Below are 27,929 nucleotides of genomic sequence, written 5' to 3' on the forward strand. Positions count from 1 at the left end.
TGATTGATCTCCTGTCACAACGATAAATGTCAGGCAGAAAATAATATCCAATGGATTGAATTATACCACTTGGAACAAATAACATAGTGCACTTCCGAAGCTCTATTCAGAGAGTTGGCGGTAAAGCTCTCATCATTTGGACAGCTTGTTTGATCAGCTGAGCCTCTGAGGAGTGTACCTCGACATACTGAGTACGTTCAGCCAACGCCTTGGAGCCGAATAGAGGGAATCATTGGTGATAAGCGACATTCTCTTGTAACTTTTAGCTATGACACAGATGCTGTCTTCACCATAATACATAGCAAGGTCAGGATTCTATTTCATGCAGCAGAGAGTGTACTTGATCACAAGCCGACTAGGTGGGAGCAGCCTCTGCTCCCGGTTGAAGTGCTGGCCAAGAAGGACGGTATATAGAAGTCTTCCAATAGGGTAGATGGCTCTCCAGCGTTTTCAGAGTATCGCCCTCTGGGTTAGGTAGGCAATATACGATGTTGACCACAGTGACTGTAGTTGGCGTGGGCAAATTTCGGGTTCAATGACCTACAAGACACAAGAGAATAGAAGAAAAGATATCATTACATCCATTATCAAGATCGACATCTGACCATGCTCCAAGCACTCCGCACCCTTTTTTGTCGAAACACTGGCTAACGAGTTAAGAAAGGGACCTCCGGAAGCCGAAATGCCTCCGATCAAAATTTAAAGACCCACTGTTCCCCAGAGAAACAGTGTACCAACGCACGTAAGCACCAAATGTCAATATTCACGTAAACCGGTGTGCGTGACCACAGCAGTGGAAGGGAGATGCAAGGCATAAGAAACGAGAAATGCTATAAGACAACGCGGTATCTAAGTCAACTTCTGCTTGATGAAGAATGACCGCAGGTGGGAGAGCTGCCAGGCGCATGCGGCGGACAAAACGGCGAGCTGGATCAGAGTCCAGCGCACGACACGCGAGTTTGTGGTCTCAGACTGGTCACGGAACTCAGACTCTCGTTCCTGAAGAAAAAGAAAGACAAAACGTTAGTATGTCCGCTTCAACCATGCACAGAGACATTAGCTATAGATTGGATATTGGGTAATCCTTACCCGCTGGTACACCTGCTCACGACGAATATCCTGCAACCGGCTGTTCAGATCCTTGACCCGCTGCACAATATCCTTGATTTTGTCCTTGTCCTCAGTCTCGATTTTGCTGGTCTCACCAATGGCAAGGTCGACGGTGACCTTGACGGCGCCTGGGGAGTTGGACAACCAGCCTGACGAGGCATCCGTCTCAGGTGTGAAGCAGATTTTGTGCTGGCCAGCATCCGCGGCGGAGAAGTGAAAACGACCAGAGTGGCTGTTCCGCTTGGACACGACGCGGTGGTCATTGTCAAAGGTCTCGTCGACGGTGATGAGCATCTTCAAGTTATGGTCGATCAGGTAGCTGCCGCTCTGGGGGTTGATGACTTCCGTCTCGAAACGGCCTATTTATGGTTTAACAAAATATATTAGTTTAAATGTCCTTCGCGAAGGCTCTATAGACTGGCGCATACCGGCCACTAGAGTATCCTTAGGTAGGTCCTCGAAGAAGCACTTTGTTTGCCGGCCCTCCATGTAGAAGTACAGGGCATTCGTTGGGAGGAGGAGAGAAAAGAAGGAGAGGAGGGTCAATGCCGACGCCAGCCATGACGAGGATGTCCCAGTGAAAGCCATGATGAGGAAATGGGCAATTGGATAGTCGCACAGCCAAGTTCTACTCTTCGTGAAGGTGTCAACATCAGGGACCGTGGCACCTCACCGCCTACCATCTCTGGAATGCCTCCCTTTCCAGCGGGAAGCCTCTGTCGATGTGATCTTCAATTTCGACATTCACTAGTCTTTATTTCATCAAACAAATTCTGCTTTTATCTCTCTGTGGCCGTTTAATAAATCTTTAATCGTCGAAAACCGAAGAAATCCCCCTTCGTGGCGTGTCTAGACAGATCACTCCCCCGATCGAACCGCCAATATGGCCGCGGCCGATGTGCGCGACATGCTGGATTTGCCCGCAGAAGGGCAACCCAGACCACACAAGAAGCAGAAGGTGGCCGAGAAGCGACCAGGTAGGTGTAATGCGCTCTATTATGAATGACATAGATTACTGACAGTTTTCCGTTGCAGAGGGTATTACCCGTGAATTGTACGCGCTACTGGGCGAAAGGGCGCCACCAATCGCCATTAACGAGAACAAGTACAAGGGCCGTCCAAAATGGATGAACAAGCTGCGCGTTCGACCTTGGTATGTTCAAGATGCGGCTATTTGGAGATCCCGGATGCATACTGATATTGGACCCTATGTAGGAGCATGACACCGTTCACGAACAATGCCCGTTCGGATGGCCTGGTTTTGAACCACTGGCAGAGAAAACACGAGTCGGCGCGACCACCTGTTCCCGCACCTGCATCTGCACCCTCAGAATCCCAGATGGAAGTGGATCAGCCCAAGCAAGAAGAGAAAGTGGACGTACCGAAACTGCCAGAGCAGGAATATGCCTTCGCCAAGTACAACGTCAAACCGCGCTTGCCCCGTCGGTACACAGATGACGAGTATAATCGACATCTTCAAAGTGATGACTGGTCGCGCGAGGAAACAGATTATCTGGTGGGACTCGTCACGGAATACGACATTCGCTGGGTGCTGATCGCAGATCGTTATGACTACCAACCACGAATGGACACTCAGCCGGATGCGAATGCCCTTGTGCCTGCGAAACACCATCGGACAATGGAGCAGATGAAAGCGCGATACTATTACATTGCTGCAACAATGCTCTCACTAGAACACCCACCCTCAGAAATGTCTGAGGCCGAGTTCGATCTACACGAAAAGATGCTCAAGTTTGACCCCGACCGAGAGCGCGACCGTAAAGAACTGGCTGCTCTCCAGCTCAACCGGACAGCCGATGAGGTCCGCGAGGAGGCAATGCTACTCGAAGAATTGAAGCGCATCACAAGCAACGAGCAGAACTTCATCACCGAACGCCGAGAGCTCTACTCTCGCCTCGAGGTTCCCATCAGCGTCGGCAACACCACAATGTATCAGTCCAGCGCGGGTCTTTCCCAGCTCTTGCAGACTCTACTGCAAGCCGACAAGAGCAAGAAACGCCGCTCCATCCTCGGGGACGGTGCCATCCCAAGTCCTGCCGGTCAGACTCCAACTACCGCAGGTGGCCTAGGCCGAGCCGAGACCCCCGTGTCACAGGGCGCAAACAAGAAGGGAGCTATTGCATCAAAGGAAACCAATCAAATGGTACGCACGCTCACCCCAGCGGAGGAAGCAAAGTACGGCGTCCAGCATCACGAGCGTGTCTCCGCAGGCGTGCAATTCCGCAGCGACCGTGCGCAGCGACTTACGCAGGCCAAGTCCAACGTGCAAACCCAGAAACTGGCCAATGCTCTATCCGAGCTTGAGATTCCTGTGCGCCTGTTCATGCCTACTGAGCGTGTATGCAAGGATTTCGAGAAACTCATTCAGTCTGTCAATATGCTTCTCGACGCCCGCAAGGTGTCCGAAAAGGTTGAAAGTGAGATCCGTGTACTCGAAGCCGCGAAAATGGAGCGCGAACGCAAACTACGAGAAGCTGCTGGTATCACGGGGCCAAGTGCTGACCCCGAACATCCCCATGTGAAGAAAGAGACTGAAGACGGCGATGCCGGCGTTTTGGGTCATTCTACTGCCCCACAGAACACACAGGGGGCTGGTGCTCAGCAAGGGGATGGTAACCACAAGCGGTCCGCTAGTGTGCTCAGTGGCGCAAGCGACAAGAGCAACAAGCGGCAGAGGAGATAGATGATTTGCTTCTTTACTGGTGATGAACTGCACTGCGAAGTGTAAGATGTATTAGGGATCAATTACCCATATTCTGTACGACTAATGACACCTGACTGAGAAGCATACTCATAATTAAACCATCTCCATCCCCGCCGATAATAATAACAGCAGAATTGGCCCCAGAGACCCCGATAACAGTATTCGTGTGCTTGTTCAACCAATGTACCCTTGTTACTACTGCGATGATTGTTGCTGTGCGTCTTCATCACTCTGCTTCCACCACCAGACTTGTTCGGCTCGCCCACCGGCTTCCATAAAAGGCCCCAGGCATCCCAATGCAGTCCTGATACGCACTTGCGAGCTCTTCTGCTGCATCGCTTCTGGTAGAATCTGCTCGTCCTAGGTCACTCGACGGACGCTCTTCGTACTGTACTGGCCACTCCTGAAGTGGTTCTTCCTGAGATGCTGCTTTTGCAGGGAGGTTCGAGCGTTTCTTGCTTTCCCTGTTTCTCGAGAACTTTAGTAACCAACGTCCACTACGTGAGCGGGAAGGCACTCTATTCAATCTGTCTGCACTCCTGTCGTTCGACGGATCGAAGTACACGGAGGGCGGATAGTTTGTCTGATCCACCGAGGAGCGGCGTTCACCAAGTGGTGAATCATTCGGAGAAGAGACAGTGCGCCCATGGGCTGAATCATGGTACTTGTTTGGTTGTGGTTGTTTACGTGTGGAACGGCTGGCCTTCGCCCATCGACTTAAGAACGTTTCATCCACGTCTTCGATATAGAAGCTGGCTGCAGAAGTAGGCGTCTTTGCAGAAGTTGGTGATTTTGCGGAAGTTGGCGACTCAATGTGCTGCGGGCGAATTGAACTTCCATGGCTGGCTTCCTCTGCAGGCATTCTTTCACCAGCCAAATCCACCACCAGCGGTGCGTGACGATTACCTCGGACTGGTTGGCTCTTCATTTTGGCCCACATCGTTGTTGTCAAAATAGGCTCCCCGTTGGTATTGGTAGGGCTCGTGTTACAATCCCCGTTTGGAAATGGACTGCTGTTCCCTCCAATTGTTGGTGGGTGATCGTCAGCATGTTCCACCAAGCTATACCCGTAGCCCATTCGTCGGCCCCCGGTCATCCAGCCAGGACTGACTCTACGATGTGGAAAGGTACTGCTGGCGCCATTGGAAGTCCCTTGAACATGGGGTGTTCCCCAATTCGCCGCATCAAGTTGCTCAACAAATTTGCTTTTCACAACCTCGGCACCTGGTTCCCGTTCACTTTGGATCGAACCAGTCTCAGCTGCCATTCGTGCATGGATGTTCGGTAGACTATCCATTTCATTCGCAGCGTGGATTCTCAGTGATTGAACGGCAGACGCCCCATGTGAAGGGCTACTGCTTTGACGCGAATAGAAGGAGGACGCGTCTCGTTGATGAGACGTAGGTTGCTTCTGGGACTCCGATCCCACATTTTCTGACGTTCTAGATCTTTCATGAGATTGAAAGTTCTCTTGTGATGCCATTTGTGGCCCATATCTATTCGCACGTGGCAGTTCCAACATGGATGGGTTAGTTGATGGCGGCCCAGACCCCATGCTTGTCCCTGCGAGTCTGTGGGAAAGGTCTAGATCACCGAGATGCGGTACTCGGGTCTCAGAGTATGTCCTGGGAGAGCTTGTTGGTTGTCGTGTTTTCGAAACCATAATGCCCCGATCTTCCCTGGCTAGCGACGCTGAAGATGCTGCGCGACGATCGTTGGGATTTGATCCCACGTATTGAGTCCAGTCAGGCACAAGATTTTGAAGGTTCTCACGGCTGCTGCCTATAAAGCCTTCTCGAGATCGGAGACGATCTAGGCTTGGTGAAGCTGATTCTTCTTGACTGGGAGGGAGACTTGGGAGAGCTTTCGTGAATGTGTCTTGATCGCCCGACCGCCCATTGTTGAATGAAGACACGGATTGGCTACCTGTGCCCTCGGTTGCAGAGTTGGGATGGGCTAAGTGCCCCCTCAAACTTCCTGTTGGCGTGGGTATATAGTGCATCCCAAAGGGAGTTCCCGGGGAGTCGGGTTGATCATGGCTTGCGGAACCCGCCCACATCTCCAAGTCATTTCGCTCACGACTGTGCTCTATTAGATCATGCAACCCCATTCTGCGAACCGCCGGGCTTCCGGGTGACCCTCTCAAATGATCGGCATGCTGAGGACTCCCAATATACTGGGCATCACTGTCGTACCCTCGTTCGCTCATTAGACTGCTTCCCATGTCCCCAACCATTGATAGCCCCGTAGTTCCTTTGGGAGTATTTGGCTTTGGCTTGAGCAAGAAGGGAAAAATGGGGCGGTGTTCGCCGGACTGCCTGGATTCTCTCGAGAATCGATGCCGGAGCCGACGTGAAATACTTGTAGATCTCCGCCTCAGATCTCGAACAGGAGTTGTAGCTGGTCCTGGTGAGGGGCCTGCGGTAGCTCAAGTTAGCCAGAGGTGACCTTGACATCAAATATTGGGTTGGGCCTTACCTTGGGCTTGCTCCCTCGCACCATCCACATTCTGCATTTGACCATGTTGATAGGATTGTGTGAAACCACCTGGAGATCCAGCTCGATGTCCCCTTCGGAGACGCGGACATGCAAATAAGAACATTTGGACATGGGATGTTTACAAGATGAATTTTACGCGTTCGTAAACCTCTCCTTAAGGGCATTTTGGGGAAAGCACCTTCCATTTCGGAACACCCCGAGGTCGCTCCTGCTGTTTATTAACATTCGGATCCTGGTAATTTATGTTTATGAACTTTGAACTTTGAAAATATCCATAGAGACAGGAAGATACCATCCAGATGAATACCTGGAGTATTGATTAGAGCGAGCCATTACATACACATGTATGTTCCAAGGTTGAAATTTCATGTTCTCTTCACCCAGTATACATGCACCTACCTTCGTGGAAATCATTTCCCAATACATACTAGCGTCCGAAGTGGGTCAAACGCGGGCCGCACCTACGAACCCGCTGTAACACAAGCCTTGCGCTAGTTATAGACTGCTGTTACAACTATAAAAAGGCCCTCAAGAGCTTCATTGCTATGGATCGCTAATCATTCAATAATACTGGCTAGGGAAGATGGGAGCATATCTAAGGTATCTCAAGAAGTGGGCCAATGATAGTTTGTGCGTTTATTTATGCCCGAAAGTCATGATCAGTCCTAGACAATATAGTATAATTCTTATATCTTGTTCTAAGCATGCCCAATCACTGAGTTATAATCACAGTAAGGTCAATCCGTCAGCCTCGAGTTGTTGGCTAGATGCTCTGAGGTTTCGCACGACGGCATATGCCGCAGTGAAGCAAAAGAAGCAAAATAATTAAACGAACAAGCAACAACTTAAGACTGACAGACCGAGTCTCTATAATTTGAATTACGCTCTTAGTACCGTCCAAATGGTGCTTTATAAAGTGATTGGAGTGTAAGAATAGTCCTCCAATTGAGACTTGACATACAACTCCACCGCGGTTTGAGCATCACAAAACAGAGCAATTGCCTGCATTAGAGATTAGTCAGTCTTTATTGGGCAAAAGATACAAGCTGAAAATGTATTCTTACCTGCGCTGTCTTAAACTGCGCCTTTCCACCCTCACTGGCAGCGAAATCAACCCGGTATTGACTCTCCGAATCGATATACGAAGGATAGCTGACAGCCTCGGTGGCCTTGGCGTTTATTGCAAACAAGGACATACTATCCAACTTCTCTTGCGGTATCTCTATAGCTGCAAGTTCTTTCAGAACCGCTGGTGCTATAGTCAGTGCGTCGACCCCGGCGAGCATAATCAGCTCATCGATGCTCAGTGTCACACAGGCTTTTACCCGTGTGGGCAGAGAGTTCTGGCGATAGAACTGTTGTGCTTGCACACAAACACTAAGGATTGGGTTGCTGTCCTTGTATCTGTCAAAGAATTAGAGATACACCCAATACCCGCCGATATCTCTCACTCACCCCTTGTAAGTCTCGGTTTTGAGTTCATGCACAAACGGTGAAATCGATATACAGCCGGCTTCGCCCGCAAGGACCGCCTGTTCCATTGAGAAGAGCGTCGTGGCTAAAGTCTTTATTCCACTTTGTTTGAGCTGGCGTGCAGCTTGCATTCCCTCCCATGTCGTTGGTATCTTGGTGACCAGGCGAGATGTGTCAAAGTCGGGGTCAACGATTTGGCAGATAAGATGCGATCCTGGGGTACGTAAATTAACATCTCTCTTCTTGATGTAGACTTGTGGGGTACATTTTACGTTGGGCATTTGCAACTATCGCCTGAGTATTGTAGGCATAGCTTGGGTTGATCATAACATGGACATTCCCGTAAACATTTTGGATCACTTCGAGGGCTAGTTCAATTGCCTAGACCGGTCAACTTTCTATATCCGCATCACACCATTTTCTGAACACTTACCACCACCTCCACCGCAAGCTCCTCAATGCTGAGATTGGCAAATTGTGGATGGATCGTGGCTGCCAACGCTAGTGATCTTTTCAGCACGCCACTTCTGCTGGGCTTGACAATCTCCGCTTGCACCTCAAGCTGTCGTGCGAATTAGCACAAACGGACAGGCCTTTCAGGTATATTCTAATACTTGATTTCCTGTTGCATCTTGAAAGGGTCCAATTTCTTTGGAAGCTGATGTGAGACCTTCATTAGTTTTCAGCCTAACACAAGTCAAAAGACCCACAACCTTCAGCACTGTATGTGTCAATATCCACCTGGGTTCGCGAGTCAAGATATTCCAGTAAGTTTACAGTCGGCATATTGCAAGTCGTATTCAGCGGTAAGTGTAGCAAACTTGCGTGTGGGTTATAACAAGACTGTCAGGGATCTGGGAACAGATTTCGTATATGATAGAGTCGAAGCGATTCAAAGTCGAGTTGACGATGCGACCCCATACTTAAATACCAGTGGAAATTCTTTTTAATGCACACCAGCGTCTTTGGTTCACCAGTGACCAAATTGAATTGACCTACAGCTTGTACCTGGTGGTCCCAGTAATAGATCCCAACGGGCGATGAGGTGTGTCACGGGGACGTTGTCCTATGGATTGACTAGTAGCTGAACACGATCGACTAGGTACTATTCAACCGATTTCATTGTTGAGGTCGAGTGCCGGGGTGCCAGAGCCCCGGGGGTGACATCTCCTGGGCTACCTCAGTGAGCCCCGGGTCCCCGGGGGATACCGCCATCTAAGTTAAATCCTAAATACTTATAGATCAAACCAGGTTATCAGTCTTTGTAGTATAGAATATTTTGTGAATTGAAGAAAGGAGGGAAAACGGTAACAATATTGACCAATATTACCAAAGTCCTGCGTGGCATACTTCGTCGCCCGTAGATCTCGCACTCTCTCCACGTGTGCAAATAATTGGAATCTAGAGTAAGGGTATTTCGAGGAAAATCTATAGAATTTGTATCCAGGGTGCCTAAAACGTGTTCTCTTCTAGTATTTTGTGTTAGTATTTGTTTTCTGCCAATGAATGTATGTTAGAGCAGTTTAAGTGTGAAAGCATTGATTGGAAGGGGCTTGGTACTCTGGGATTATATACCACCATGCCAACATCGTTGATTTAGCTGTTGATCTTAACCGGACAAAGGCTTTAAGGTAGAATTTTGAATATACTCAGTACAGCAAGTAATAAGCGGCGGTTAAGTCCTGAAGCAAGAGGCCGAGATTTGGATTTTATGCCACCTGTTGTGATAGTGGTATACTGGTGGCTTAATATGGGAGCCTCGGGTTGAAAAGAGCGTGTTGATGATTAACATCTTCTGAAACAGTGCAATCCCTAGTATTTCCTAGGTCCACCATCGTCTGATGATGAATCTAGTGAAAACAGGGATAGAAAAGAAACTAAACACCAAAAAGGGGAAAGAAAACACTGTTCGATAGGGTATTTGATTTATTAGTTCAAGCTCTTGCTGGTTAAGCCCATTAAAAATGTCCCGATTGTGCAACACTAGAGAAGTCAGCGTCAACCACGATATAGTTAGGATATATATCATAAACACTAATATGACACTGGTTTTATTGGACTCTGAATGACAATTACATGAAGTGAAAGTATCCAGGCATATGTATACTTGAAACAATAAATATGGATCGCCGTAAGTATACAGCCACCCGTGGTCTTAATGATCCTGCATACAAAGCTTAGCCATGGTCACAAGCAGATCCTTCAATTGCATAACTAATATGCCCCTCTGCAAATGTCCGGTCGCACGTAAACCACCTGCAAAGGACAAGCCAAACCCCGGTTGCTAATTGGCATTCTTAAGCGTAGAGAATGTATATGATCAACAAGGGAGATTATATGATGATGGTAAGATCAACATAGCTATTACTCTTATGTGGGTTATGAGCTTACGTCCTCGCGGTGGGTCAAAGACTTCAGCACCCTTATTCTTATTACCATCCCTTGCATGTATCTATAAGATCTACCAGAATCATTCAAGTTTTCCCTGCTGTTCAGCTAATGTTTCTAGGACTTCCGAAACCTATGTGCTCATAGAGAAACTCAATTGAAGAATGCCTGGGCTCAATCCTATAAATTTCCTTTCCTGTCCCGGTCCATTTAAGCTTAACCTCAATCCTTGGCTCAGTAACCATCATGATCATCCCGGCTCCCAAACCACGGCTAGAGGTAAACCAAGCCCTCAAAATCCAAGGTTTGAAGCGCACTGGAGATGAGAAGAACCTCGTCGGTTGGGATGCCATGAACCCGCGTCATCCACGGAATTGGAGCAGTTCGAGAAAAGCGTATGATGCTAGCATTATCATCTTTTTGGAGTTTTATACGTGGGTTTTCCCGTTCAGGTATTGATAATCGATGAGTCTAACCATTATTGCGAATTAGGACTGCAGTGAGCACATCAGGGGTATATGGCATCGCATCTATATTGCATTTATCTTAAATGCTAACACATAAGCAGGCCACAGCTGCCAGAAATGCACAGCACCACTTTGGAATTGGCGAGACCCTGTCTGTGTTTATATACATCTCGACGTGAGTGTATTTCTCTGTCGGTATGAATATGGTACGGGAAATGCTTACCAGATGGGACAAAGATATCTTCTCGCTCAAGGCATTGGCAGCATAGTATTGCCTCCTTACTCGGAATGCTATGGCCGAAAGAAACTGTATGTGGGCAGCACTGCATTGTACAGTATATTCTGCGTGTTGATTTCGGCAGCGGAGTTACCTGCTGCAGGCGCCATAGGGCGCCTCATCACAGGCTTTTTGTCCGCGGTCCCGAGCGCTGTCATCAATGGCAGTATGCAAGATATGTTCGACACTAAGGAGATGATATGGCTTACGCTGCCGTACATGGCCATGGCGAATTTGGGTATTGCAGTGGGGCCGGTGATGAGTGCATATATCACTGCTGTTTGGGGATGGTAAGTACCGTTCCAACTCGAAGACAGTCTGTACACAGATAAAGACCAAAGAACTAACAGATCGTTATAGGAAATGGGTTTTCTATGTGGCCGCCATAGTCACCGGAATCTTAACCATATTGCTACTCGCGATCCGTGAATCTCGCCCAACTGTCCTCCTGACACAGGAGGTTCGACACCTGCGTCGCATTACTGGCGACCATTCTCTCCAAGCATTGAACCCAGACAAGGTTCTAGACCTCCAGTCGTTCGCGCGCCAATTCGCCTTCCGACCAGTCCAGCTCCTCTTCACAGAGCCCATCGTCGCAGCAGTCTCAATCGTGTGCGGCATCTCCACTGGACTCATCTACCTGTTCACGGATATCCTGCCCGGAGTTTATCAATCATTCGGCCTCACAGCCACTCAAGCTAGTCTCCCCTTCCTGGCCCTCGGCTTCGGGTTCCTTCCAAACTTCGGTACCCGCTTCCTGGAGTACCGCAAAACAGCACGCCGGCGCCAGCGTGGCGAACGCGTTATCCCCGAGCACAAACTAACCGGGTACATTATCGCTGCACCGGTGCTAATGATTGCATTGTGGTGGTTTGCATGGACGATCCCTCCCGCTGTGCATGTGCATTATTCTGCGTCTGTGGTGCCGCTGTTCCTGACCGGGTTTGCGATCAACGAGTTTGGTATCGTTCTGGTTGGATATATGTCGGACAGCTATCGGTCGTACTCGGCTAGTGGATTTGCGGCGCTGGGTCTTGTGCGCTGTATGTTGGCGGCTTCATTTCCGTTGTTTTCTGGGCGAATGTTTAGTGGGCTGGGTCCGAATAAAGCCATGTGTGTCCTGGCTAGTCTGGCTACTGGGTTTTGCTTCCTGTCGCCTGTATTGAGGATATATGGGGAACGTCTGAGGAAGTCGAGTAAGTTTGCTGCGCACTGTGTGGATGTTGACGCGGAGAATACATGCGAGCGGACATGATACTTGTGGTGCATTATGTATAGTGATGTTTCTAAGTCTTTATGACATGGAACAGAAAATGAGAAAAATGTATTTGCGGGCAGGAAGTGAACCAAATATGTAAGCAGCCTCCAATAAAGATGCGTGGTATTAGCTTCAAAACTCGGTCCTTGAATATGTATAAAATCGCTTCTTTCCCATGTTGGTATGTACACCAGCCACTCGACACATCGTGAGACTACATTCAAGTCATCAACATATAATGGAATCTCAAGGCCATTTCACCATCACGGTGGAGTTCGTAACCATAAGATACCTCGCCACTTCAACCATCGCAGGTCTCCTACCTGTAGCCATTCGAGCCTAGCTCATATACATGCGGAGTCCGGACACTGGGCAGTTCATGCATTTGTTTGTATGTTTCCAGTGGATATCCCGTGGACTGTTATGGTGGGTAACCAGTCGGCTGTTGTGGTGGATACTCCATGGGCTGTTGTGGGGGATAACCCATGGGCTGTTGTAGTGGATATCCCGGGGGTGGGTGTGATGGCTGCAGCGGACCGTGGCTCATAAAGAGCTATTCTTGTGATAACGGGGGCTGCTTTTGCTTTCGTCGATAGATCCACCAGACTATGAGGGCTACAATAACCGCGATGACCCGCAATCCAAGCTTGGCTGGAACTTGCTGTTAAAGCCTCAGTAGGTGTTGGTGATTGACTGGCTTGTCAATCTGCCGTAGAAAGCATTGTGGGAGCTGCTGTGGTAGGAGCTGCTGGAGAGGAGCCTGGGATTGTTATTAGCCGGGATCTTCGATCTATAGATCCTGTTCCTTGGATTGGACACAGTACTTAACCCAGTTGTTGTTGCCTGTAATTCACAATATAATGTGTTCGCTTTCCAACGAGACCCACAAAACATATTAGACGCCGAAGGTTTTGCGTAAGGACGATGTTGGGTATATTGTCATAGCGACACACGTAGCGCTGCCACTACGGAAAGGAACAGGGCCCAAGTCAATATTTGCATTCATCGGTTTGAATTTGCTGACATTGATTGGTAACTCACTAGGAACCCATAACGCCATGACCATACGTGATCTTGTTATTGTTACAGTTTGTAGCCAATCTGCACAAAGTCCCCTCACAACCGACTGCATATGTTGTAGCTCCCCGATGTAGTCCATGTAAATGCGAATATGCATCATATATACTAGTTACGCTGTTTCCCACTAAGTTGACACGAACGACGCTACTAGGCACGAAGTAGGTGTCGGTAGGGAGTGTGATATTTCACCGTTATACCTTCTCCGCTAAGTTACGTCCTCCGGACCAATAAGGGGCGTCTAAGCGACCTAATTTGGTGGGATGGCTCATGGCCGAATCAATGTATCCCGTTAGCCGACGTGATCTTCTCGACTCCTGCATTAGATTGCCTTGGCAATGGGCTACTAGGGGCACGAACCTCCAAATCCGCATGATCATGTATCCATCCCTGCGCCACTCCAATCACCTAGTGGGGCGACGTGCGAAGGGGCCTTCGCAGGCGACGGAAATTACGGAAAATCCCGTGGGTTCAGCCGTACGCTAATGTAAATTTAGGTGACTTCTGAGGGTTTTGCTGATTTCAAATGTTCTTGTTCGAGTTCCCATGTATCCACACGTTCTCCCCTCGTGTCAGCTTTGAGGCTCTTCATCGTTCCAATGTTAACCAACTTAAAGGACTCGCGCTCCTTGCGCTTAACCGTCGCCTTTATAATCTCATTTGCCCTCATTTGTTATCTTTACTCGTGGAGACAAACATCCACCCCTGTCTCTAGTCCCATGCAGTCTCCAGAGACGGGGACAACCGGTATGGGGCCCTCGGTATCAATATCAGTACCTCCGGAGAAACCTTCAGCTAGCGACAGTCATCCTACTCCTTCCGCTGCACCCATTTATACACTTCCAGACAAGGTCTGGCATAAGTCTGACAATTTGTCAGAAAATCAACGTGAATGGACCGGCAGCTGGACGAACAAGAATCCTTCCTTGCGCCAAGAACTGTTGACCGATCGGTCGACTGAAGCATTTGTCCGCGCTCATTATTTTAAGACCCGACCGGATATCGTCGAAGTATATGAAGCCTTGTCAATCGCGATCCTACGCGCTGATCTCTTCCGTTACTTGGTTGTTCTCGCCGAAGGTGGAATTTGGGGAGATCTAGACACCACGTGCGAGAAAGAAGTCTCTGAGTGGGTACCCCTGGAATACCGAAATGAGAACATCGACATGATTGTCGGATTGGAATTCGACTTTGAATGGCGAGGACCGGGTACGGAAGTTGCTTCCCAGTTCTGCAACTGGGTATTTGTCGGACGGAAGAATTCGCGCAATCTTCAAGTTATCGTTGACACTGTCATCAATCAATTGAAAGACATTGCTCGGGCGAATGCCGTGGGCATCGAAGGGATCACCTGGGAAATGCTTCCGGACGTGGTCAACGTGACGGGACCCAAGATTATGACGATCGCGATCATGCAGAGTCTCGAGCAATTGCTCGGTAGGCCCGTCGATGATCGCGATTACGCACACATCACACGACCCAAGCTGGTTGGTGATGTTTTGATCATGCCTGGAGTCTCTTTCGCCGCTCTTCAAAACAAAAACCCTACGGATCAAGGAGATCCTCTTGTGACGCATCACTACGAGGGCTTGTGGAAAAAGGAGCAAGTGCAGGCAAAGGAGCGGAAGAAGCAGAAGGAAGAACAAGAGCGACAGCAACAAGGATCATCATCATCATCATCATCACCATCACCTGCTTCGGCCTAATTGGGAACAAGGTAATGAGCGAAGGGCGACGGGTTGCCTTGCTTGTCTTGTTTTCCTTCTTTTTCACTTCCTCTGGTGGGATGTCATACTTCGCTAGAATTCCAAAGCGATATGGTCGGGACTCGGAGATCAAGGAATATACTATGTAACTACCATCAGGAGTTTCGTTTATTTTTCGGTTTATGTTGTTTAGTATAGCATGTACTTTTCTGTTTATCATTTTCAATCCACCATCAACAGAATGTCCCGGGAGACTACATTGAGGTTCCCGCCCGTATACCGTGTAATGGATAAGACCGACCATACTACTATAAGTATTGGCACCCTTGCATTGCCAAGCTTCGGATTTTTAGCCGCCCACTGCACGACAACTCACACCCCGTGGTCAAGGCAAACAGGAATAGAAGCGCCTGTGGCGTTCGAACTGACTACACAATGGGATTGGAACCTCAAGAGACCCGCGGATGATTAGTACGCTGCCCGATCACAACAGCAATAATGACACGTATTCATTGACAGATAATTATAGAAACGATGTGTCTATAAAAATCGATACATGAGTTCACTTCAGTTATAAATTAGATGTAAAATGGAGGCAAGTCTGCTCAGCTGTAGTTCGGATTTTGTCGGATTTTGCCTTTGATGACCGAAGGTGCACGTGACAAAACTCTACCCTAGATGAATCGATAAAAATAGCTGTGGGTCAGCGACAATGTCGGATCTTGCCGACCTCGGGTGCAGATCGCTTTACTGACTAGTGGAGCCGCATGTATGTATGTACGTGCGACATACATACTCCACTTGGACATTAAAAAGGCTTGACTCTGCCAAGAGGAGGATATCGATACAAACGCAAGGCATGTACCTAGGTATAAACAGACCAACTATGAAAGATTATCCACTGCAAGTACCCGAAGACACACTCTGGGCTACTAGAACGAGCAGATGCGAGCCTTATTCTGTTGTTGTAGTCGAAGGTTTGGGGACTTTCCAGCACCGATTCTAGTACTGATGAAGGGAATATACCGTGGAGAACTATGCTCGGGATAGGACGTACAAATCCTCTGTTGATTACCTACCGTTTCGATGGTGTTATTCATAATTGAAATCAATCTAATACACGCATATATACTCCCAGCCATTCAAATTACCGATATCTCTCCAAGCTACTGAAAAATGAGCAGAATATGAGGCGGTCAGATACCCCCTCGTCGCTTCCCACCTGGGCACTTTCGTATTTTTATGTAGGCAGTCGGACCTGACCAGGTGGCACGTGGTACCCGTGGATATTTGTTTCTCTCCTCCTTCTACTTTCCTTTTCCTTCTTCCATAAACAACGCGTGCAGCTGTTACACAGAAACCTCCTGGCTTTCATCTCAACAGCTTGGTATTCATCTCATATCTATCCTAGCAATCATCACGACTGACTTGAATACAGTTAAGATGCGAATTCATTCTGTTCTAGCAGGAATCTTCCTGCTATTGGCTGTTGCCATCGCCAGTGTCCCACAAATTGAGATCAAAGCAAGTAATTCTTCACTGTTCGGGGCATTCAAGCAACTAACGAGGTCACCCCACAGGGTTCCAAGTTCTTTTATGCCAACAGTGGCACGCAATTGTGAGTTTATAAACTATTTGAAACTGCTTCAGTTGCTAATTTTGCGACTAGTTACATCCGTGGCATTGCCTACCAGGGTATGGATACTAGACAATGAAACCCTTCCAACTCTTGCATGACTTGAAACTGACTATCATCCAGAGGACTACAATGCTGGAGGAGCCGGAGGTACCGGACAATCTAACAACACTCACTACACTGATCCCCTAGCGGATGTTTCTCGTTGCGAACGTGATATCCCCTACCTCCAGCAATTGCGGACCAACGTCATCCGCGTCTACGCTGTCGACCCGACCAAGAACCACGATGCTTGCATGCAGAAATTAGCCGATGCAGGAATTTATGTTATTGCCGATCTCTCATCCCCACAGCTGTCGATTGTATCCAACTCGCCCACTTGGACCGTTGAACAATACGATCGATATGTTGCTGTGATTGATGCGATGCATCAATTTGACAATGTGATTGGATTCTTCGCTGGGAACGAGGTTGTGAATGAAGTCAATGAGACCATTGGTGCAGCATTCGTGAAAGCCGCGGTGCGCGACATGAAAGCCTACGTCAAACAGAAGGGATACAGAAAGTCTTTGAGCTTTGGCTATGCAACTACCGACCAACCGGATTTCCGCAATGCGCTGTCAGACTATCTCAACTGTGGAGATCAGTCTACCTCAATTGACTTTTTCGGATACAACATGTACGAATGGTGTGGAGACAACACGTTCCAGGGCTCCGGTTACAAAAACCTCACAGAGCAGTACAAGGATTACCCCATCCCTATATTCTTCTCTGAATATGGATGCAATACTATCAGGCCTCGCAAGTTTGGCGACATATCTGCAATCTTCGGTCCCGATATGGCAAATGTCTGGAGTGGTGGCATCGTTTACATGTACTTTGAAAGTACCAACAACTATGGGCTCGTCTCTGTTGACGGCAAATCTGTCAGCACTCAGCCAGACTTCGACTATTACTCGAAGGCAATTCAGACTGCGACCCCTAGCGGCATTAACAGCGGTAGTTACACCCCCACCAATTCCCCGCACGCCTGTCCCACCGTCAATGACATGTGGCTGGCAAAGTCCAGTCCCCTACCACCTTCGCCGAACAAAGACTTGTGTTCATGCATGGTGGACAGTCTCTCGTGCGTGGTCAGTCAATCTGTGAAGGGGGATCAGTACGGCGAGTTGTTTGGTACAGTGTGCGGAAGCGACAAGACCGCCTGCGATGGAATTTCCGAGAACGCAACCACAGGAAGGTACGGGGCGTACAGCATCTGTACCAGCAAGGATCAACTCTCATATGTCTTTGACCACTACTACGAAGGCCAGAAGAAGGCTCAGTCGGCGTGCGATTTCAAGGGGGCAGCATCAGTTCAGTCTGCCAAGGATCCTTCCGGAAGTTGCAAGACACTTCTCAGCCAGGCTGGCACAGCTGGATCGGGACAGAGCACAGACGGAAAAGCGCCCCCATCCGAAGGGGCAGCTTCCAGTCAGATGGAAGAGCTCTACGCACTCTTCCTTGCACGGTTGCTAATTGGCACGGTCCTTATCACCATGATGCTTTACCGCATACCGTTCCACTATTGGTAATGATTGCCGCCCGGATCAGGTTCTCTGCCTACATGTGTAGGTATTAGTAGCGGATAGTACCAAGAGTCCAAGCTGTTTGCGACTCGAATAAATGAAATGACATTGATATTTTATACATTCCAAATAACTAGACGTATAAGTATTGTAGTACCAAATTGCTGAGCATAGAGGATAATCATGGACATTGCCACGATATCTAACGCACTCATCACAGCCATGAGGTCTGTTCTACTATGAAGTTTGAAATTTATTGGTTCCTTCGCCTGCCAACGACCGGTCCAGGCTACGGCCCCGTATAGATATGATTAGTAAGCATTTGTTCCCCACGTGGGGCCTAAGACCGGGACTTACAATTTTTTTTACAAAAAATTACAGATCTTCCTCACACCCACATCCTATCGCATTCCCCTTTTCGAACTCATTTCTCTCGTTTCAGACGTCAAGTCGAATATCGCAAACATGGGCAATGTAAGAAGGCATCCCCAAGTCATACAGATGACACCAGGCCATTCTGAGCTCTTTGTTTAGGCCCATCAACACGCAGTGAACTAACAATACTGGATAGGGAGCTAAGGCAAACATGAAGCGCGAGCGCAACGCGAAGGACACCAAGACCGCCAAGTCGCAGACTAAGAGCGTACGTAAACGTCATTCCCAACGATCATATTGTCCCCAGTCACTGACCCACATTCTTATCTAGAACGAGAAGGCCATGAACATCCAGTGCCAGGTCTGCAGACAGACTTTCCTCCAGACCACCAAGGCGCCTGCGTACGTTATTCCACATCCCTATCCCCTGCGAATACTTTTGTTTCTGTTGCTCTATCTGCATATCGAGTCCTTGCTAACATATATCCGCGGCTATAGTCTCCTCGAGCATGCCTCCAATAAGCACAACAAGGGTCTCCCCGAGTGTTTCCCCGGTATCAGCGCATAGACAACCATGCCGGCGGAACCGAAAGCAATCTTCTTTACGATATCACGGGTTAGCATGGCTTTAGGAGTTTTGATGGGAAGCGAAAATATCTAGGAACTGGATTTGGGAGAGTGGACACTTTGCGTAGGAAACTATGTAGGTGTAGGTGTAGGGGTGGGATTTTCATGGGGTGTACATGCGGCGGTGATGTGGATATCCCTTGTGAGTAAATGTATAGATGTAGTTGACTCATACATATGATCTTCCTCTCCCTCCACTGCCTCTGCCACTGATTTTGCCCTGAAACACCAACAACACCTCCAGATCAATATCTACAGTTGTGGAGATCGGATATCGGCTACCGTCGTAGGTCTGCGAGACAAAGAAATGTTCTAGGCTAATTTCCAGTTTGGTGTACTGCCCTTCATTATACAACGAGAATTATATCGATAGTCTAGAACTTACTAGAATAAATCCGCAAATATCTAAATTCAAGTTAGTCGGAACCGAGTAATATTAGAGAAGACCCGGAGAAACAGCGCTAGTAGATATGTATTGATGAACGCTCAAGTTTCAGGTTATGTTTCAAATGTCAGCGTGTGATGGAAATCCATGTGCTCAGGTGATTGTGACAACCGCAGGAAGATGGGTTTCTCGGATTCCCACCACCTCACCATTGCCATTCAAGTGAATGCGACCACTGGAACATGGAAACACTTTTAATATGACCAAATCTTCAACTGAGGTTCCTTATGAACCACGGAGTCTTCACGAGGGACACTGATATATCAAGAACGGCGAAATGATAGCACCATGTCGATGGTCTCTGGATCCACTAAGCCTGCCAGACAATCACTGTACTCAATAAACAAATAGGCAGACATGTACTTGATCTCCAAAGTGCTTTTCACCGATTTCAGTTCCAATGAAGGGCAGACGGCTGCAAAGGAGTATTTTAAGCCCAATTATCGTCCATCCGAAGGAGTTATTGGGATGGCTATCATTCCCGGAATAACTCTAGAGCAGAAATGGGATAGCCTGGTCAACGAGGCTAAGAGCCAATCTGCCTTCAACTGTGGAATCTCATCTCAAAGATTTGAACGATCGCTCGCCTACAGAGTTTGAGACACCTTACCAGTGTGCCGCGGATGGCTCTTTATCCCAGGACCCGATGCTGGAAGATCTACAAGTGCCAGCTCGACCACTTTTGAGCGACTCAGATTTGCGTGCGAGAATATACGAGCGGTATCTCTACCACGGAGGAAGTCGGTGCGAGAATCAACTACTGGATATGCCACCCCATTCAGAGAGCTCGGTATCCACGCATGCAGATATTGCGCCGCGCAATATTCTCGTAGACGAGCAGAACAATGTCACTGGTGTTATTGACTGGGAATATGCAGGATGGTATCCTGAGTACTAGGAGTATGCGCAGATTATCCACCCGGCCTTTTGAGGGACTGGTCGGTTTGGATGGACAAGATGGTGCCGTAGAGGTGGGATCTCGGGAAAATCAATGCAGCTAGGGAAGTTTTGTTCTGAGACCAGAGCAGGGTACTTCCTAGAAGGAGCAGAGGAAAGGTTACGTCGGGCGCATGGTTGCAAGGCGAGGTGGATTGGATGATCCCAAGGGTGTTCATGTACAATAAAGAACGAAATGTCGATATCTACTAATAAAAAAGCGTTTCTTGCCCCAACCATTTCGGATATATAGATTTGGATATCGACATGAAGGAGATATCCAACTATAGATGAAGTTATCTAACTGTAAAGCCACCATCAACTCTAATATCCGCACCATTGATCATGCCGCTCGAATCCTATTGCAAAAGTCAGAACAAGAGACATAGCCCACCAAGTGGAGGAAACATACCTGACAAAGGAACAACACAGAATCAGCAACCTCCTCCGGAAGCGCAAACTTTCCCGTCGGTATATTTGCCAAGAAGGCATCACGGACACTCGCCTCCCCCAAGCCTTCCTCCCAAGATCCGTCCACGCCACAGTCGGAGACACAGTATTAGCTGTGATACCCCGTCCACCCCACTCAGATGCCATACTGCGCGTCAGACCCAAGAGCCCAGCCTTCGAAGCACAATACGCGCCATGCCGATGCAGTGCGGCATGTGCCGCCTGAGATGAAATGCTGACGATTCTTCCTGGTGGTGGGGGACTCGGTGAGGACTCGGCAGCCTTGGAGGCAACAAAATAGAGTCGAGCAAATGCCTGAGAGCAGAGCATAGGGCCGTAGAGGTTAACGGTCAGGTGCCTCAGTGTTTCTTCGGGAGGTGTGATCTCCATGTCGCTGAGGGATACGTATCCAGCTGTGTTAATCAGGATACTCGGGAAAGCTCTGTCGGATGGAGAGGACGAATTTGGGTCGATCATTTGTTTCTCTAGAGAGTTGAAAGCTGCCTGCACGGAGTCTGGTGAGGTGATGTCGCATTCATAGGTGTGGATGTCGTCTAAGTTGCCGCTCGCGCCGTATCCGGATTCGAGAAGCTCATCGCGACGTGCAGATTCGAAAGGTGCATAGAGAATGGCGAGACGGGCGCCTTGTTGTCTCAACCTTTTGCCAATGCTTGATCCAAGGCCGCCTGTGGAGAAGTTAGGTCCCGTTGTGTCTGGCTTTGTGGCTCGTGTTCCTACCCAGGCCGCCAGGCATAATCGCTAACCTGCGTGCAAATGCCATTGTGTGTAGGCTTTGCTTGAATAGTGGCGGAGTGTCAACGTGAGAAGTGTTCAAACGGAAATGAACTTCAAGCTGTTCTCCGCTGAGGGGAAGTTGAACGCTTTCGGAAATGATCATCAGTATCCACCCCCACAGTTGATGTCACTTGGCAGTGAAGGGCTGGAAGACCATGTGCTTGCTCTCATGTTGAAATCTACCTAGGTACCTAGGTACACATGTGCTAAATCAACCGGGGATCCGTGGATGCCATTCCAAGGTTGGAAGGTTGGAATACAAGCTTAATACCTACCTAGGTAGGTATTTCTGGACTAGCAAACTCAATTCAACCCCTCTAGCCAATCAGGTTCATTCGGTAGTATGTATGAAAAGAGAATCACTGTCGCCCTTTTCTTCATCCTCTACTACACTAAGTCTATATATTTACCTTTATTTCTTCTTCCCTGCATGTATATCAACATCACCCAACACAGCCTGGATCTCCTTGGCTGCCGCCAGTCGAATTCTCTTCTGCTTTCTCGTATCAACAACCACCCGCCAAGTGAAATCCCAAGAAGGTTCGGTTCATAACGATAGCCATGCAACAAATCCCATCGCAATGCCAAAGGAAGTCACATATTGTGGGTGCGAACGAGAATTAAACAGTTTAGACCCCACATCCCTCCAAACGGGCCATAACTATTCGCAAATGCGATTGCAAAGGCAGATCTCGTTGCACCCTCTGTGGTTTGGACTCGCCAGGGTCACATCACGGTATACCTGGATTGTTTTAGCATGAGTTATTGACGTAATGTGAAATGCTCAATCTAGGTCACACTTACTACGCAGTCGAGAAACCTCCGGCGATAGTCGTCGCGGCATACGCACCACTATTGTTTGGGAAGGCATACAGCACGCCGTAGAATGCCAGAATCACAATCATGGATCCAAGTGGGATGGCTGGTTGCATACGGCTGGTATCGCGAAGATGCCGAATGCGACGACCGCCAATGGAATGTTTAGTAGCTGGGTTTCACCCGTACATCTTTTGCCTTTGTTAGCAAATGCACTGTTTTCAAGCTGGAATAACTCACGTAAATCTAAGATTGAAATTGTAAGTCGGTTGATAGATTGTGAGTCCCGACGTGGCAATAGTAAAGGAGGCCCAGCAAAAGAGGAAAATTCGGATTCGCTTGTTCATAAGGTCGTAATTAGGTCGAAGATTGAAGTTAGCCTCTGCCGCTCGAGGAAAGCCGCTCGGTAGGCGGGCTTGAGTGAAGGCCTTTTCTTTTCGGATAACCAGACTGCTGTCGAAATAACTGCGTCATGGTGGGTTAATTATTTCTAGCATTGAAAGTTAAGAGGACAGCTACCAGTTGGGTGCAACTGTTTGGAGCAGAAGGAGGGATCGAATTTTTGAAGGCGAAGGATGGGAGCACCTGCATTTATAGTTGAACGCTGCATGGCTGCCAATAGTAGGGTGGCTAAGACAGACTATGGATTGATTAATCAATCAACCAATCACTCCACTCGCTCCAGGAGAACCTGTGGCTGCCTCCGGGGGATTTTACCTAGAGTTCTAGGAGCAATATTGTTACCAGGCGAGGTTTTTCATGATTCTAGAGGCAGACTTTACACCCCCGGACAGCTAACCCGCTACCCACAAGAAGCAAAAGCCCATATGGTGGGTGCCTCTTACTACACAAGACAGAGCCTAGACGTGGCTGGGTCCGAAAGGCCTTCAATTTTCGTTTATTGTGGGGAAGAAGGGGTATCCAATATTTTGCTGTGTCGCTCTAGATTGTCACTCCGGAATAACGTAGATAGTGACTAGAGAATAACCTACAGCCACAGCGACTGGCAGCGCAACCAGTAGCAGCAGGCTCTTCTGATGGAAGGTAGGTATGGAAAAGTTGAGCAGCTTATCGATGATAATGACAGTCACACAGTCACACATAAGGGAATACGCGCGCGGGGGCATGGTATTTAGCGGTAGGGATGGCCAGGAAAAGAGGCTAGATAACGCATGCCATAGAGCAGCCTCGAACGTAGGCAGTTTCATATAGGAAGCTCGTCTTCGAGTTGAACACGATGATCTTCGAAATCAAGTAGTTTTGACGCCGAACGAATCACTTGCGAGGAAGGTGGTTCATGCAACCAATGGCCATGCGGGAACGAGGAACGAGATGAACCGGCCGACTTTACCGTCTCCGACGGATCGGAAAGCTTAGTACATAGTAAGCTGACCCTGCGGCGGGAAACGGAGAAGATGCATAGCAGGCGGGCGGCCTCCAGGGCGATACAGAAAAGCACAAGGGTTCCCCCAACGCAATTCAAGGCCTAGAAGGAGCAGGCCAAATTGTTGAATGAGCCCTAGCCTCGGACGAAGACAGAGCGATAGCCAAGCCTTCGGAGGTCACAATCATCTTCATTAGTCACGGAAACTCCATCGGAGTTCTGGGCCTGATGTTCGCTGTTCCGAACATTTTGCGGGGAGTTCAATGTATCAAGGGCAACAACATCGAGGAAAGATCATAATGGTCTATTTTTCTCTGTCTTTTGAAGGCTTGGCGCTTCACAATGACTTTCTGTTTTTCCCTTTACGGAAAAAAAACCCATCCATTCATGCTCAACTAATTTTTTCCTATCAGGATATCACGTGGGCCGATCAATTGCTTGAATGGAACCCGACACCGGGGTTTGTTAGGGGATGTTCTGAGTCATTATTATCTTTTTAGAAGGAAAATGGAGGGAATCATGAGGAATTGACTAGAAAATTACTTCGTACGGAAGAAATGAAGCTGTCGACTCATTGCTCGCTAGGTACATATGTAGTATCAATTCAGCTTGTCCTGCAGGTTAAGTGGCGGGGTCAATTGACAGCGTGTCACACAGCGGTTGCCCCGTACTCCCTGAGAGTTCCGCATTTTGATGTACTTCTAGTGGTCTTGACCGCTCATTAATCGAGAAAAATTATAGATTTGTGTATACGACATACGGTAGATACATAAGGCCCTCGCTGAAAAAAAAGGAAAGAAAAAGCACTAATTGGCAATAGTCGTAAACAATCTGCAGAGGCCTTATCGGTGTCTCAATGGCGTGATCATCCATTGGGGGACCGATCACGGAGATCATGGGGTATTGATACTGGCGGAGGACTGAAAATAACAGTAAATTACACAACTTTCCACATGTTCTGCCCAAAAACTGTGGATTCCAGGTACAAGAGGGGTACGTGGAGGTACTGGGCCATGTATCATACCGTATTGATGCCCCTCCAACTTGAATGTGGATCAATTCCACATTGGGATTAGTGTGTATTTCCTCCCCCTCCATATTTCTTTCGACATTTCCCAGACCTTTTCCCTTTCCTTCTCTCACTCACTCTCTCAAAGGAATCGGATTTGTGAAAATTCTATCCTTGAGGCCCCTTCCTTCTTTCCCCCTTTTCACACACATCCATCAGAATGGTTCAATCGTATGTTTTCTCGATTCTCTTATGAACAGTTGCTGGGACAGTTGCTGACTACGTGGATAGATCTATTCTGGGTTTCCCCCGCATGGGAAGACTCCGTGACCTCAAGAAGGCCACCGAGGCTTACTGGGCTGACAAGATCTCCCGCGATGAGCTCCTCGCTGAGGGTAAGCGTCTTCGTCTGGAGCACTGGAAGATCCAGAAGGATGCCGGTGTCGATGTTATTCCCAGCAACGACTTCGCCTTCTACGATCAGGTCCTCGACCACCACCAGCTTTTCGGAACCATCCCCGAGCGTTACTCCAAGTACAACCTCAACCCTCTCGATGAGTACTTCGCCATGGGCCGTGGTCTCCAGAAGGAGGGCATTGATGTTCCCAGTCTGGTATGTGCAAATGATTACAATATAAGTGTCCGGATTCAGTATGCTGACTCAATCAACAGGAAATGGTCAAGTGGTTCGACTCTAACTACCACTACGTGAAGCCCACTCTCCAGGACAACCAGGAGTTCAAGCTCGCTGCCGAGCCCAAGCCCGTTGTTGAGTTCCTTGAGGCCAAGGCCGCTGGCATCATCACCCGCCCCGTCATCCTTGGTCCCGTCTCCTTCTTGACTCTCGGTAAGGCCGACCGTGACCAGACCGTTGACCCGATCTCTCTGCTTGACAAGCTCCTTCCTCTCTACGTCGAGCTTTTGTCCAAGCTCAAGGCCGCTGGCGCCGAGGATGTCCAGATTGACGAGCCCGTCCTCGTCTTCGACCTTGCTGAGAAGTCCAAGGCCGCCTTCAAGCCTGCGTACGAGAAGATTGGTGCCCTCGGTGCCCAGGGTCCCCGCATCACTCTCGCCACCTACTTCGGTGACATCGTCCACAACATCAATGTCCTCGCCGACCTGCAGAGCCTCCACTCTATCCACATCGACCTGGTCCGCAACCCCGAGCAGCTCGACGCTGTCGTCGCCGCTCTCGGCCCTAAGCAGGTCCTCTCCGCCGGTATTGTCGACGGCCGTAACATCTGGAAGACCAACTTCAAGGCCGCCATTGAGAAGGTCGAGAATGCTATTCAGAAGCTCGGCAAGGACCGTGTCATTGTTGCCACCTCCAGCTCCCTCCTTCACGTCCCCCACACTCTCGCCAGCGAGAAGGCCCTTGATGCTGAGGTCCGCGACTGGTTCTCCTTCGCTGTTGAGAAGGCCGCCGAGGTTGTCGTGATCGCTAAGGCTGTCACCGAAGGCCCCGCCGCTGTCCGTGAGCAGCTCGAGGCCAACGCCAAGTCTGTTCAGGCCCGTGCCTCCTCCGCCCGCACCAACGACCCCGCTGTCAAGGCCCGCCAGGCCTCGGTCACTCCTGAGATGCACAACCGCAAGTCCGCCTTCCCTGAGCGTTACGCTGAGCAGACCAAGACCCTCAAGCTCCCTCTCTTCCCCACCACCACCATTGGTTCCTTCCCCCAGACCAAGGAGATCCGCATCCAGCGTAACAAGTTCACCAAGGGTGAGATCACTCCGGAAGAGTACGAGAAGTTCATCGAGAAGGAGATCCAGGATGTTGTCAAGATCCAGGAGGAGCTTGATCTCGATGTCTTCGTCCACGGTGAGCCCGAGCGTAACGACATGGTGCAGTACTTCGGTGAGCGCCTCACTGGTTACGTTTTCACCACCCACGCCTGGGTTCAGTCCTACGGCTCCCGCTGCGTGCGTCCCCCTATCATTGTCGGTGATATCTCTCGTCCCGCCCCTATGACCGTCAAGGAGTCCAAGTTCGCTGCTTCCATCTCCCCCAAGCCCATGAAGGGCATGCTCACTGGTCCTATCACTTGCCTGCGGTGGTCTTTCCCCCGTGACGATGTCCACCAGTCTGTCCAGGCTCAGCAGCTTGCTCTCGCCCTCCGCGACGAGGTTGTTGACCTCGAGGCCGCTGGCATCGCTGTGATCCAGGTCGACGAGCCCGCTCTCCGTGAGGGTCTGCCCCTCCGCGCTGGTGACGCTCGCGCCGCCTACCTCAAGTGGGCTGTTGACTCCTTCAAGCTCTCCACCGCTGGTGTCACTGATGGCACTCAGATCCACTCCCACTTCTGCTACTCTGAGTTCCAGGACTTCTTCCACGCCATTGCCGCTCTCGATGCCGATGTTCTGTCCATTGAGAACAGCAAGTCCGATGCTAAGCTCCTCAAGGTCTTCATCGACGAGGCCTACCCTCGCCACATTGGCCCCGGCGTTTACGATATTCACTCCCCTCGTGTCCCCACCGAGCAGGAGATCAAGGACCGCATCGAGGAGATGCTGGCATACTTGACTCCTCAGCAATTATGGTGCAACCCTGATGTGCGTAAATTCCCCACCCTCCTGCTATATACTTTTTTACTAACATATCATCTAGTGGTTCGTCATCCTGACTCGAAATTCGAATTTTTTTTGGTTGTTGGTGCTAATATGCTTCTTTTTACAGTGGACTCAAGACTCGTGGCTGGCCCGAGACCAAGGCGGCTCTCACCGCGGTAAGAAGTGGCAATTTCCTTGAAAATGAGGTACAAAATGCTGATCAAACACAAACAGATGGTCAACGCTGCCAAGTACTTCCGCCAGAAGTACGCGCAGTAAATTCTTTCAATTTACCACTAATTTAATGAGGAGGCGACAATCAACCTGTCGCCTCGGTAGGAGTTTTCTTTATTGATGAGTT

General features: G+C 49.1%; 11 protein-coding genes across 11 annotated transcripts; 7 read left to right on the forward strand and 4 right to left on the reverse strand.

Moving 5' to 3' along the window:
- Positions 1-849: 849 nt before the first annotated feature.
- On the reverse strand, positions 850-1,698 carry N7489_010272 (p24 family protein; the record flags this gene model as incomplete). Its single annotated transcript, XM_056716021.1, has 3 exons — positions 850-999; positions 1,090-1,469; positions 1,539-1,698. 3 exons carry the CDS (start codon positions 1,696-1,698, stop codon positions 850-852), a joined length of 690 nt encoding a protein of 229 aa, XP_056563643.1.
- Positions 1,699-1,993: 295 nt separating this feature from the next.
- N7489_010273 (SANT/Myb-like DNA-binding domain-containing protein) lies at positions 1,994-3,814 on the forward strand (the record flags this gene model as incomplete). The annotated part of the gene is made up of 3 exons (XM_056716022.1): positions 1,994-2,087; positions 2,146-2,263; positions 2,326-3,814. 3 exons carry the CDS (start codon positions 1,994-1,996, stop codon positions 3,812-3,814), a joined length of 1,701 nt encoding a protein of 566 aa, XP_056563644.1.
- Positions 3,815-4,061: 247 nt separating this feature from the next.
- N7489_010274 (uncharacterized protein) lies at positions 4,062-6,071 on the reverse strand (the record flags this gene model as incomplete). The annotated part of the gene is made up of 1 exon (XM_056716023.1): positions 4,062-6,071. One exon carries the CDS (start codon positions 6,069-6,071, stop codon positions 4,062-4,064), a length of 2,010 nt encoding a protein of 669 aa, XP_056563645.1.
- A 1,172-nt stretch (positions 6,072-7,243) lies between these two features.
- N7489_010275 (uncharacterized protein) lies at positions 7,244-8,593 on the reverse strand (the record flags this gene model as incomplete). Its single annotated transcript, XM_056716024.1, has 7 exons — positions 7,244-7,336; positions 7,399-7,738; positions 7,790-8,021; positions 8,080-8,188; positions 8,241-8,369; positions 8,422-8,465; positions 8,518-8,593. The coding sequence occupies 7 exons, from the start codon at positions 8,591-8,593 to the stop codon at positions 7,244-7,246; spliced, it is 1,023 nt and encodes a 340-aa protein (XP_056563646.1).
- A 1,848-nt stretch (positions 8,594-10,441) lies between these two features.
- Positions 10,442-12,194, forward strand: N7489_010276 (uncharacterized protein; the record flags this gene model as incomplete). The annotated part of the gene is made up of 5 exons (XM_056716025.1): positions 10,442-10,629; positions 10,688-10,709; positions 10,764-10,837; positions 10,900-11,229; positions 11,300-12,194. The coding sequence occupies 5 exons, from the start codon at positions 10,442-10,444 to the stop codon at positions 12,192-12,194; spliced, it is 1,509 nt and encodes a 502-aa protein (XP_056563647.1).
- Positions 12,195-13,993: 1,799 nt separating this feature from the next.
- Positions 13,994-14,980, forward strand: N7489_010277 (uncharacterized protein; the record flags this gene model as incomplete). Its single annotated transcript, XM_056716026.1, has 1 exon — positions 13,994-14,980. One exon carries the CDS (start codon positions 13,994-13,996, stop codon positions 14,978-14,980), a length of 987 nt encoding a protein of 328 aa, XP_056563648.1.
- Positions 14,981-16,423: 1,443 nt separating this feature from the next.
- On the forward strand, positions 16,424-18,190 carry N7489_010278 (glycoside hydrolase family 72 protein; the record flags this gene model as incomplete). The annotated part of the gene is made up of 3 exons (XM_056716027.1): positions 16,424-16,548; positions 16,650-16,675; positions 16,740-18,190. 3 exons carry the CDS (start codon positions 16,424-16,426, stop codon positions 18,188-18,190), a joined length of 1,602 nt encoding a protein of 533 aa, XP_056563649.1.
- Positions 18,191-18,649: 459 nt separating this feature from the next.
- Positions 18,650-19,127, forward strand: N7489_010279 (uncharacterized protein; the record flags this gene model as incomplete). The annotated part of the gene is made up of 4 exons (XM_056716028.1): positions 18,650-18,658; positions 18,756-18,827; positions 18,891-18,961; positions 19,058-19,127. The coding sequence occupies 4 exons, from the start codon at positions 18,650-18,652 to the stop codon at positions 19,125-19,127; spliced, it is 222 nt and encodes a 73-aa protein (XP_056563650.1).
- Positions 19,128-19,988: 861 nt separating this feature from the next.
- On the forward strand, positions 19,989-20,529 carry N7489_010280 (uncharacterized protein; the record flags this gene model as incomplete). Its single annotated transcript, XM_056716029.1, is given in 2 exon segments — positions 19,989-20,181; positions 20,201-20,529. The coding sequence occupies 2 exon segments, from the start codon at positions 19,989-19,991 to the stop codon at positions 20,527-20,529; spliced, it is 522 nt and encodes a 173-aa protein (XP_056563651.1).
- A 334-nt stretch (positions 20,530-20,863) lies between these two features.
- On the reverse strand, positions 20,864-21,915 carry N7489_010281 (putative short-chain dehydrogenase/reductase; the record flags this gene model as incomplete). Its single annotated transcript, XM_056716030.1, has 3 exons — positions 20,864-20,926; positions 20,985-21,703; positions 21,756-21,915. The coding sequence occupies 3 exons, from the start codon at positions 21,913-21,915 to the stop codon at positions 20,864-20,866; spliced, it is 942 nt and encodes a 313-aa protein (XP_056563652.1).
- Positions 21,916-25,241: 3,326 nt separating this feature from the next.
- N7489_010282 (5-methyltetrahydropteroyltriglutamate--homocysteine S-methyltransferase) lies at positions 25,242-27,847 on the forward strand (the record flags this gene model as incomplete). Its single annotated transcript, XM_056716031.1, has 6 exons — positions 25,242-25,252; positions 25,313-25,634; positions 25,694-27,571; positions 27,627-27,628; positions 27,696-27,744; positions 27,803-27,847. The coding sequence occupies 6 exons, from the start codon at positions 25,242-25,244 to the stop codon at positions 27,845-27,847; spliced, it is 2,307 nt and encodes a 768-aa protein (XP_056563653.1).
- Positions 27,848-27,929: the final 82 nt, after the last annotated feature.

The sequence above is a fragment of the Penicillium chrysogenum genome, assembly GCF_028827035.1.
Source record: "Penicillium chrysogenum strain IBT 35668 chromosome Unknown utg000005l_segment0_segment0, whole genome shotgun sequence".
NCBI classification, from domain to species: Eukaryota; Fungi; Ascomycota; class Eurotiomycetes; order Eurotiales; family Aspergillaceae; genus Penicillium; species Penicillium chrysogenum.